An 11,515-nucleotide genomic window follows, 5' to 3' on the forward strand; every position below is an offset into this window, starting at 1 on the left:
TCGCCTCTTTTTTTATTGTGCTGCATAGGCCAGCCTTTTTATTTATTCCACCACCATCTTTTTGCACGGGACGCTTCTGCGACGCGCCCTTACTACCCAACCACCCCTAACGGTTTCTGCCCAGTAAATCGAATATACCTCAATTCGACTCGCTGCCAGATTCCATTTCATTCGTTTTTGGAAATATACTCTCGCGCTTGACGCTGCTTCGAGAGAATAGGATTTGGAAGTCTTTCACATCTTCCACCACACCTTCATCTCCACCTGTCGGCCGGATCGTCACATTTCGAATCTCTTTTCCCTTTTTGAACCACAGACGGCATCCGCAAAAATACAAAAATATACAAAAAAAAGAAGATATTCGAGAAGAACGCACTTCAATTCACCTATTGCGACATCTTGATCGGTATTCATCAAAAAACTACTTGGTTTGATAGCCGTGTCGCAACTTGGACAATATGTCATCATTTACGGAAACGCCTGACCTGACAGGCGCGCATACCGCGGCCTCCTCGTCATCGCCTACCAACTCTACTCCCTCGCCATCAACATCAAGTGCCACAACTGCCAATTCTCGCCGCCCGCCTCGCAAGAGTACCCTGACTCAACAACAAAAGAACAATAAGCGTCAACGAGCCACACAAGATCAGCTTGTCACCCTCGAGGTTGAATTCAACAAGAACCCTACTCCGACTGCTGCTACACGGGAACGAATCGCAAGCGATATCAACATGACCGAGCGATCAGTACAAATTTGGTTTCAAAATCGGTAAGTCACGAATATTCACCCAATCCCGGAGAATGCTAAATGCTGACCATGATAGTCGTGCAAAAATCAAGATGCTTGCGAAGAAGAGTATTGAAACTGGCGAAGGTTGCGATTCGATTCCCGAATCCATGCGCCACTACCTTGCGATGCAGTTCGATCCCACCAAACCCGGAACACGCGACCCCTTTGGCCGGTCCGCTGGATATGGAGCCCCAAGCATGTACGCGAATGAGACAAGCCCTTCAGGGAAAGTTGGTATGTATCTACAACTTTCCGAAAGTCGATCTTTTTCATCCTAATCCCACCGGCTTACTAACCGCGAATAGTTATTTCGCACTTCACCTGTCGCTCCTTGACCATCGGTAGTTGGCGGCGTATCGGTCAGAATGCCATGGACCTAGTCATCTTTTATTCACCTGACAAGGCCTGCATGACATATTACATCAACAACGATGCCGCCGGTTATAAGATCGAGTACCCGTTCACCCACATCAAGAACATCACATTGGAAACAGGCGACCCTACCCCAGGACCAAATGGTGCACCGCCTCGACCTGGTGGATTGGTGGTGGAATTGAACCGCCCACCAATGTTCTACATGGATTCATCTAACTCGGGAGGCTTTTATCAATGCGGAGATTTCACCGAGGAGCAGCAAGCGAGCCAGATTATGGTTCACCACCTCGGGGGACATCCCAAGGTTTTGAGTGTTCAGCTTGCAAAGCTCGTATCATTGGAGTCCTTCCAGAATCGCTTGGCATACAACGGTAACAACAATAACAACTTCGCTGTTCCTGCTGTCCCTACTACACCTGCTGCCCCTGCCGCGATGTCGCCTCCCTTTATTCAACGCCCTGCATCTCAGCCCAACCACTATGCCCCAGCCCCCTATATTGGGCTGTACCAGGACAGCAATCATTTGGGATTCAATATGCCAGCTGCTCGTGGTCATAAGCGCCAACGGAGCCGATCGGTCCCGGCAGCAGTTGATATCTCTGCCTTGCAAGCACCTATGCCCTCATTCCACATGCCGCAAACACCTGCTCCGTTCAACCATACCGACTCTGGTATCTATGCTCCGGTTCCACAGTCGGCTCATGCTCTCTCGACTGACCTTCGTGTCGACACTGAATCTTATGGGATGGACTTCCGCCCGAACCCGATGTCTGCGACGACAACAGGCTCACCATCCGAATTTGCCAGCCCATCGATGTTCAGCAGTGCTGCTCAAGGAGACTCAACGCCAGTTGCGAGCATGGCTCCTCAGTTCAATGTTTCTTATGTGTCCGCAGGGCCCTCCGACTCATCTACTGTAGGTTCGCACGCGCCATCGCCCTACTCTGGGGTTAGCCCAGCCGATCCTATGATTGCCAACCACTCTCCCCCTCTGTCGAACATGTCTCACGCGCCATCTGACCTGTACGGCTTTACGCACGATCAACAATCGGGCTTCGTCGAGGATGGACTTTCGATGAATGATATGTACTCCAAGCATAACGTGAATTACACCGTCTCTCATGATGCTCCTAGCTTCGAGCTCCCTATACACGGTCTACCTGGTCAGGCCTCTCCGGCATTAGGCGATTACTCCCACCACGGCATGATCAACCTTGACGAGATCAACTCAAGTGGGCTGCCTACTGGGTCTTGAAGGGGCTACCAAGCTACCGAAACCTTTGGCATGGTTAACAATTGTGTCTGTTTATTCCCTTGATTATCATTTCATGTTTCACGGCCTTTGGAGTGCTTGGGGCGCTTATTTTGATGGGTTCTGGTTTTCATCTCGGAGGTCTTCCTTGTCATTTGGGTCTGGTCGGCGCAAACATGATCGACTGGCTTGATTCTGATGACGCGGCTCGCTGGCGAATGGCCGGGAAAGCATTTCCGACTGGATTTGTTCTGCTGTTTCTGTTCATTGCGTGACTATATCCCTTTCTGTTGTGCGTTGTGTATTAATACCCTTTCCATTCTAGGGCCGGTCCTAGAGCGAGCTTTTGCTTTTTTTTTTGCTTTTTTTTTTCTCTTTTGGATTGATACACATCTTCTTTTCTCCTTCACTAATTCCTGGATGTTCCGGTTGAATTATTGGATTGTCTTTTCGACACTTTTTTTTATTTCTTATCCTGGCCTGCAAACCAATTTCTTTTTCTTTTATTGGTTTGCTGGCTAGGGACTTCTTTACGCGGTTATGCCAAACAGACCGACCGGCTTGGACGGCGACTCCCCTCATATCTGAATTTTCTTTTTCTTTTTTATTCCCAGTCTGAGCTTTTCTTGACTTAGTTAAGGGTGGCAGTTTGACTCAATCAATATTGTCTCTGGTTGGTCTCTGCATATTGTCATCCTTTGTTTTGATGATCATTCTCCCATACGTGTGGAGTCCTATCTTCGCACGAACAGTCTAATCGGTCTTTTCGGAGACGTGACGATGCCAGCGTTGCTTCTAGTTTATCTGGTCAGAGTTGAGATATTCTCTGTCAGATTTCTAGAAGCTGAAAGATGGCGCTGGTATGACAATATGTGGGAGACTGATTCAATGTCCCAATCTACTTTTTTCTTTCTTAGGCATAGTACCAAGAGATATTTAAGCATGATCAGCCCGTGATTAAGATTTTCAAGCTTGTCCGAACTTCTTTCCTATCATTCCCTCTCATAGTACCTACTTGGTGTAATAACTACTACTAGTATCATACTAGGTAGGATCATCCTACCTAAGATACTAGTATTAAACCAATTACGGATAGTAATTTATAGTAAACGAAAAAGAATTGTGTTACAAGCTGCCGCGAAGAACAAGCTGAGGCCATCATAGAGAAATGTGTATATAAATGTGCAGTTCTGGGGTATATCAAATGCATCCATATCTTACAAAGGACCGGAAGTCTTAACGTGACTCCCTCAATAAATGTACCTACCACCCTTTCGGTGTCGGCGCCTTATACCCCTTCCCACTCAGATACTTTTCAATCCAAACCTCCATCTTCTCCAAAATATTCCGCTCAGGTTTCCCCATCTCCCCGGGTTCAAAAACACCCTCTTTACACCAAACACTCCAAGACCCCATCAAACCCGCCATAATCACATCCGTCCCCAAACGATCCCCAACAACAGCAATCTCATCCGGCGAGTTAATAATCTCACGCTCGCGAAACCATTCCACAACTTGATCTCCGCAGAAGGGTTTCTTCTCGACGCCGGCGGGGAGGCGGAAGACTGGGATGGAGAGGTGCGCGAGTTGCGACTCTAGAGATGAGATTTCATGATCGTATTTGGGGTGGCTGCCTGCACGGTTGGAGACGATTAGGATACTATTTTCCTGACGGAATGGAGAAGTCGGTGATTGACGGAGAGAGGCTAGTTTTGAGAGGATTTGTGGAGGAAAGGTTGTTGTTTTTGGTGGACAGAGTGTGTTGTCTTTGTCGAGGACTAGGGCTCGAATTGTAGGGATTTTAGTCTTTTCGTAGGATGGCTTAGACGTATCCTTATTCGAATTAACTAGATGAGGTCCCAATTCCTCGGGGAGATGCGTGAAGGTTGGGATTGTCAAGTGTGGGAGGAATTGGGCTGGGTTTTTGACGAGGGTTTGGACGGCATGATTGAAGGCGCGAAGGTTGGAATTAGGTGATCCGGCCATGATTAATAACCTTAATGCCTCGTAGAAGGATTATAATGTAAGTGAAGTCTTCCAGTCTGCTATTGTGAATGCTCCATCAAGATGAGGTTTTGCTTGTCGCGGAGAAGAGTTGGCCCAAAGCGGAAAGGAGGGAGTTGCGCCGCAAAACTCACTTCGCGCCCTCCGCTTTCTTCTCTCTCAACTTCCCGCTGCTTTCACGCTTTCTTCCCCTCCCCTCGACAACGCCAATTCACTCTTCGAGGCCATTATCCGGGATATTCACACGCACCTAAATCTACACTCCTTATAATTTTATCAATTTTCCTTTCCCTCGCCTCACTCCGCCACTATGGGAAAGCTCACTAGCACGATCGGCATCCCGATCAAGCTCCTCAACGAAGCGCAGGTCCGTGGTCATCCTTTTTCTAGATATGCTCGATCGTGAGAGGGTGCAGAGAAAGCACAAGCGAAGAAATCTGCTTCTTCGTCGCTGCATCGACGCTGTGGTGCGCTTGCGATTACAGACCGCTAACTTCACACTAGGGTCACGTCGTTACGCTCGAGATCACATCGGGAGTCGTCTACCGGGGGAAACTGTTGGAAGGTGTGTGAATCGCCTAGTGTCTAGTGTCTAGCGTCTACTGCGTTCTATTGCCTAGTATATCTGAGGATACGGCTCGGCAATGATCTCGGATTTCGACCAGCTCTGGTGCTCTGCTTGAACATTCACTAATATTTCATTCGCAGCCGAGGATAACATGAACATCCAACTGAAGGACATTACCGTTACCGCCCGCGACGGCCGCGTCTCCCATCTTGATCAGGTTTATATTCGAGGAAGCCATGTGCGATTCTTCATCGTGCCGGATATGCTGAGGTAGGTTAACCAGCGCAGCTGACCAGCCAGTCTCATATTTCCATCAATGCTCTAAGGAAGCACGCACTAACTCTTCTCTTTTTTTCTCTTTTAGAAACGCGCCTATGTTCCGCTCACGAGGCCAGCGTGGGCGTGGTGTTGGTTTGGCTCGTGGTAAGGCTACTGTGCAGCGCGCGCGTGGTCAGCGAAGAGGTTAAAATGATATGTGGATGAGGACGAAGCACCGAGGCCTGGCAAGAATAACCGTGATTGGCGTTTGTCTTATTTTTTTTTTTTGTTATTTGGTTTAGGGGAAAATTCTCAGGCTTTTCCTTGCTGGGCGAGGGTGTCATTCGTCTGGCTTGTATTTCCGCTCACAAATGAACACCCATTGACCATTGTTCACATGGTACTGTAATCATCTTGGAATATCACTTACAGGTAGTGAATCTCGGTCTCTTTATAACCTGAGATCACCGTCGCAGTGGATGACAGCAGTCTAGTGGCCTGGTCTGGAGAAGGCAGAACGCTACTGGAATAGAGAGAAAGCATCCCAAAATAGCATCCAGCTTTCAATATGTAGAGTCATTAGAACAGCAGATTACTTGTTTCCTTTCGTCTTTACTGGAACACTCCATCTATAACTTATTGGACCTCCAAGTGTTGCCCCTCAGCAATCTCCGCCCAACTTTTCCTTAATGCGGGGACATCTTCGACCTTTCAATCTTTCAGTCTTTCAACCTCCTCGACCAAAAGACCAGACACCCTCTCACCAACACCGAATAAATCGTAATTGAACACCACCGTGCCCTCTCTACAACGCCTCCATCATGCCCTCGCCAACTTCTACATCCCCTTCTAAACCGCCACCAAAGAACATCCCCAATCCCCGCCGACTACTCATCCTCACCCCACCATCACAATCACCCTCAATCATCCCTCCTCTCCTCCACACCCTAAGCGGGGTACCGGTAACAGATATTCCACAAACACAGCCAGATCCAGATACGTCATCGTCGCAAGAGAAGGATTCCGGAACGCAATCGCAATCACAACTAGAACCCGATTCCGCGACACCCTCATTCGCAGGATACACCACTCACAGCCCACTCCAGCTCAGCACAAAATACTATAAGGCCGAGGTTCCAATTTGGGTTGACGAAGTACCTCTCGATCTATCGGGTAGTTCGGACTCTGGCTCGGCGACATGGAAGGCAGACTTTCTTAGTGAAGAGGCTGATATCGTTCGTGAAGCTGTTGGTGCACTAGTCGTTGCTGTGAAGGCGCCGGCAACGCATTCGGTTCGGGAGGGTGAGACTGATATCGCGCAGTCTGAAGATGTCCTTGCTTTGAGTGCATTGATGCGCGATATCGGGGCTGTGAAGGGGTGTATTGATGAAGAGCGGGGTGGGATGGATGTTCCTGGTGTTTTTTTGCTAGTCAAGTCTGGATCGGGATCGGGGTCCGAGTCTGCGAGTGCAACTGTGGCTGCATCACGCTCTTCTGGGGAAGAGGGAGAGGAACTTGGTGACGATGTAGATGTACCATTGTCAGTGGGATGGTGGGAGGATCGATTATTTGATCTTGGATTGTTTGGGTGGGAGGTTGTCGAGTGGGATCCGCTTGGGAATGAGGAGGCGAAGACAAAAAATAAGTTTGGAGGTAGATTGAGTCTTGATCTTTGCTTTTGTTTTATTCTCGAGGTTTGCGCTAACTTTAACAGAATACGAGGGAATGCCTCGTGTCAAAGAGGTTCTTGAAACGCATGATTGGAGTGCTGCGACTGCAGATGATGGACTTGAGGATGATCTTGAAGAGGCACTGCTTGGGTTTGATGGAGAAAGAGGCAGTGGGTTTGGAATGGAGGTCAATGAATTGGAGAGGGAGATGCTTGGTCTCCGAATGGCGATTGAGCAGGGTGGTGGTGATGGTGAGAGTAATGGGGAGGAAGATGAAGAAGAGGAGAATAAGGTTGAGTCAATGGAGACATTGATCATGCGCATGCAATCTCTACGAGGTATGTCTATTCTGCGTTCACATCTTTCGTCGTTAGTACTGACTGGTCAGATATGGGGTCTGAGTTACCAGACAGCGAACGCCGGAAGTTTGCGGCGAAGGCTGTACAAGATATAATGCGTGAGTTGTGAGTTGTGAGGTTGATATGGGCTTTCAACTGGTACATAGTTGTAGATACAGATTATCATGATACCCTTGATCTTTTCAGCAAGATATTATGTATAAACACTATCATCTATACTAGTATAACATAGAATTGCCTCATCGTTGGGATTTTTGACCCGAAAACAAGGGCATACTCATACAGCCGATCTCATCAAGATATAGTATACCAGCCACCATGAGGCATCTCATCTCACTCACTCCGCATGGATTCAAACAGAATCTAGTCAGCACGCTTCTTGCCACGAAGAACCTTTCGGCGCTGCGCAATCATGTGGGTGTACAGCACATAAGAGCCTAAGCAATCAATTAGACATTCGCAAAGCTAGTTGATAGGAGGGAAAGCTTACCAGGCACGTAAATAGCCAACACAGCAATCAAGAACCACTTAAGCAAAGGCTCAATCTCACCCGCAGGACCAAGAGCAAGATAGACCAGCGCACACTCACTAGAGATGCCAACGGGGTACAAAACATAGAAGGTATTATACCTTAACCAGGTCCACCAGGCCGGTACCTGGTTTCCAAAAAGCGTGATAGCGAAGAATCCGTAGCGAATGATTTCCGTGATACCCCACGCCCCAGCACATCCCAGATAAGCATAATCACCAATTTGAGTCTCCTCCGCGCCAACAATGTCCCCGCCAAACACTGCCATGATTCCCCAGACTAGCAGTAGTCGCGAAGCAACCTGCATAGCGGTCGTGAGGAAAGGTGCGCGCACAAGGCCGAGAATACTGTGTACGACCTCTAGGATTGCAAGCGATTGCGTCCCAATTAAGAGGGGATTGGCGGTTTGCTGGAAAATGGTATTTACTTTGTCATTGCGAATAGCGGCAGGGATTAGGCTTGCGGTGTAGATAACGCATGTTGCCCAGGTGAGGAGGTTGGTCGTATTGTAGAGGAAGAGATAGCCTCTTGTTAGGCCGGAGGGAGAAGAAGAGCGAGGCTGTTGTTGTTTGGTGGCCATTGTGATCGGTCCTTCAATGCAGTTCTAGGTTATGAGGAGAGGTTTCGTGAGCTGGAATGAGAGGAGGTCCTCTTAGACGTTGACGCTGGCGCTGGCGTTGGGTTGGGAAAGGAGGAAATGTGAAGCTCAACAAAATGGACCTCGGATGATGACATAAGCATTCTAGAATGGCGATGGAAGGTTGTCAGGGCGGTTTGTTGTTTGGGAAAGTCTATCAAGTGGGGAGAAGCCCAAGGTGTCTGGGGTAGAATCGGTCAGGTCAGCCTAAAAGCCGACTATCTTTTTGATTTTGATTTTTTTTTTGGTTCTCTAGCGTCTCGCTTGCTTCTTCTCGTTCCCTTTGTCTGCTAGTCGAGCATGCTCTACCGTATTTCGAGTTCGATTACCCCACTGAGCCTTGGCAGCTGAATCGCTCGAGACAAGGTGACAGTTTAGCCTCATTTTGTCAGGCCATTTACATTCATTTGTTCTCTCACGGTCTAGTTAGTCGCGCTAGCAGAAGAAGTGCATTGCTAACTTGTCTAACTAGCGACCAAACGGATGGCTTCCGCGTGGACTACTTCAGCTTGCCGCTAGCCCTAGACTGGCTGAATGGAGGTCCACTCCTTATCCGACCGTATCAAGCCAAATTTCGATTGAGGGTAATTGACAGAGGTACATGAAATTGGCCTATCCGCAGCCACGTTATCTACAATAGCAATAGAGTGGTGATCGGTTCCTTGATATCTGCCGAAATTATCGACGCTGTACGTGTGTGACCAGCGGATTTGCAATATCATCCCAGCTGCCGGCGAGTGGGATGTTGCACGATGCAGTCTGACATCATGCAGAATAAAAGTCTTACTCATGGAGATAAGGAATGGCTTCTATGTTTGTGGTGATACTAGTGGTCTGAACTAGCATGCATGTCTCAACTTTAGTGAACTATATGGATAATAGGGCATACTATACTATGTACCTCCGACAGACTGGATTGAGTACCACTATTTTATCTTTGTCATATCTTGTCTCGGTATCAAAGTACTAGGTATGTACACTCTTTATTAATAGAACAGCAGACCCCGATGATATTTGACACTTGGAGATACCTTTCGAATGATGGTTTTGAGGTATACCATAAGCTAAGATAGGGTGCTTTTCCACTGCGTGACTGCGAATACCACTAGTTAGCCAATCTTTATCTCGTCTTGTTATTTATCTAGTGTTCCTCCATTATACCAAGCTATTCCTATCAGGTCACAGCGTCAACATTTGCCATGGGAGGTATGGCCATTTTGACCTGTCATTGGTCATTGGTAAATCTCCTTTATATATGTATTCATATTGTTTAGATGTCAGCGGCCACAATATGGAATCTACTTGCTCTCTCCTATGCTATCCAACTGAGCCACTCACTTATGTTGATGATGCCACTGTAGGTAAGGGACTACCGACTGAAGTCATTAGGACCAAATGATCTCTTCTGTGTCTTTTACCACAGCCTGCTTATCGAGATGTATATACTGAATGCTATATAATTATTACAAATTATACTATAGTACTTACTACAGTACTACTACAGTACTACTACAGTATGTATGTATACTATGTATATGCTAAGTGCAAAGTGTAAGCCATGACATCAGAGGCTGAGTGTCGCAATGATGTCATGGCGCAGGATCTTCATTCTGATTGGTGGAAGCGGCCCGGGATAACCACAAAAGCTGAATTCGCCAAAATCAAATGGCTTCGTCATTTTGTATAAAACTGTCGGGTCTGCTCTTGATTCTACTCTCTGCTTTCGTTTGGTGGTGGTTGTGGTGGTTGAGTGTTCATCTCTACAAAGTGATTTCTTTACTTACATTTCTGCCAGTAGTACTCTGCTTGACATCCAGACTTACATCGAGATGCTCATCAAAGCACCGCATTCTGAACCACATTTGGACCCTGCCCGACCCTCGTCATCGGATCGGTGACAGCATCGTGTCTTAGCCCAACCCCCAACCCCCCTCCTCTTCTACCAAGCTCTGTGGCCAAAGCTGCTCCCAGAACCAACAAAGCAACTATTCTATGAGATATCCAACTAATCAGCTAGCCAACTAGCTCGTCCATTCCACCGGCTCATCAGCAACATCCTGACCTGGTCAAGGGCCCCGGAAGGCCCAGACCGTGTCCGCTTGCGGTCCAAGGTTCAAGGATCGGTACGCTTTGGCTTTTCCAGGAGGAACTCAAGGGGATTTGCTATTCGGTTTGTTGCTGACTGGGAATCACCGTTTGTGCACCCCCACTCACCACGTTAACTTCGCTTTCTCTTGTTCATTTTCAATGTGACTCTGTCACGTCAACGGACTATTTCCGTGTCCCCTGGACTTTTCTCTTGTGTCATTTTCGATCTCCGTTTCCTTCGGTTGGTTGAAGGATCGGCGCCCGATGATGTATGAAGCATGAAGTATGATGTCGTGTTTGCGGCTGCCCCGCTATAACGGACTTTTCTCTCGCCCAATTCTTTCTTGTCCCCTCCTACCCTTCCGACCTTCTTCCCCCCTTTTTTTTCGCTTCTTTCCATCTCTCTTTTTTTGCTTCTTAGAATAGATTGATGTCTCTCTGGTAGCCCCTCTTTCTCCACTGCCATTTCGGTACACTTACAGTCTCCTACCGAATTGGGGTTGGGTTTGGAGATAGGCCCTGAACGATGACCTCACATTATTCGGTAGTGGAGCGAAGACACAACCGGGACAAGGGAATTTTCAGCCCTTTCTTTTCTTTTTTGTAGTCTTTTGCTTTTGACATACAATACATTCTTGTGGGTGTCATGGGATCAATTCCTGAGTACAAGTCTCATTTCTATTGAATCTCAACACTGATGATGGGAGATGATATGGGATGGGATGACTTGCAGAAAGCAGGTATAAAGATAAGACAAAATTATGATGAATAAGATCCCAATTATCTACAGTGTAGGATGTATGAAATTTTAAGATCACATCATATCTAAAAAGAGTGCCATTGCTCGGCATATTCAAGGGAATGCGGGTCTAATGTGTGGTGTGTAGTTGAAGCATCACCAAGCCTCATCACGCGGAATACAGATACATTGTTCAAAATTCAAAATCAAATGAAACAAAAATAGAAAGGAAGCATTCTATAGATG

At 47.3% G+C, this 11,515-nt stretch overlaps 5 protein-coding genes across 5 annotated transcripts; 3 read left to right on the plus strand and 2 right to left on the minus strand.

Annotated features, from left to right (window-relative positions):
- Nucleotides 1–458: 458 nt before the first annotated feature.
- Nucleotides 459–2,420, plus strand: N7469_010387 (homeobox domain-containing protein; the record flags this gene model as incomplete). The annotated part of the gene is made up of 3 exons (XM_056649292.1): nt 459–769; nt 825–1,024; nt 1,096–2,420. The coding sequence occupies 3 exons, from the start codon at nt 459–461 to the stop codon at nt 2,418–2,420; spliced, it is 1,836 nt and encodes a 611-aa protein (XP_056496423.1).
- A 1,260-nt stretch (nt 2,421–3,680) lies between these two features.
- N7469_010388 (phosphatidylglycerophosphatase) lies at nt 3,681–4,403 on the minus strand (the record flags this gene model as incomplete). Its single annotated transcript, XM_056649293.1, has 1 exon — nt 3,681–4,403. One exon carries the CDS (start codon nt 4,401–4,403, stop codon nt 3,681–3,683), a length of 723 nt encoding a protein of 240 aa, XP_056496424.1.
- A 328-nt stretch (nt 4,404–4,731) lies between these two features.
- N7469_010389 (putative small nuclear ribonucleoprotein SmD3) lies at nt 4,732–5,456 on the plus strand (the record flags this gene model as incomplete). Its single annotated transcript, XM_056649294.1, has 4 exons — nt 4,732–4,788; nt 4,926–4,986; nt 5,130–5,259; nt 5,354–5,456. The coding sequence occupies 4 exons, from the start codon at nt 4,732–4,734 to the stop codon at nt 5,454–5,456; spliced, it is 351 nt and encodes a 116-aa protein (XP_056496425.1).
- Nucleotides 5,457–6,068: 612 nt separating this feature from the next.
- Nucleotides 6,069–7,385, plus strand: N7469_010390 (adaptin-binding domain-containing protein; the record flags this gene model as incomplete). Its single annotated transcript, XM_056649295.1, has 3 exons — nt 6,069–6,900; nt 6,962–7,255; nt 7,306–7,385. 3 exons carry the CDS (start codon nt 6,069–6,071, stop codon nt 7,383–7,385), a joined length of 1,206 nt encoding a protein of 401 aa, XP_056496426.1.
- Nucleotides 7,386–7,639: 254 nt separating this feature from the next.
- On the minus strand, nt 7,640–8,385 carry N7469_010391 (protein tyrosine phosphatase-like domain-containing protein; the record flags this gene model as incomplete). The annotated part of the gene is made up of 2 exons (XM_056649296.1): nt 7,640–7,713; nt 7,767–8,385. 2 exons carry the CDS (start codon nt 8,383–8,385, stop codon nt 7,640–7,642), a joined length of 693 nt encoding a protein of 230 aa, XP_056496427.1.
- Nucleotides 8,386–11,515: the final 3,130 nt, after the last annotated feature.

This window comes from Penicillium citrinum (assembly GCF_028827155.1).
Source record: "Penicillium citrinum strain IBT 23319 chromosome Unknown utg000009l:1.0-4274883.0:1.0-4276374.0, whole genome shotgun sequence".
NCBI classification, from domain to species: domain Eukaryota; kingdom Fungi; phylum Ascomycota; class Eurotiomycetes; order Eurotiales; family Aspergillaceae; genus Penicillium; species Penicillium citrinum.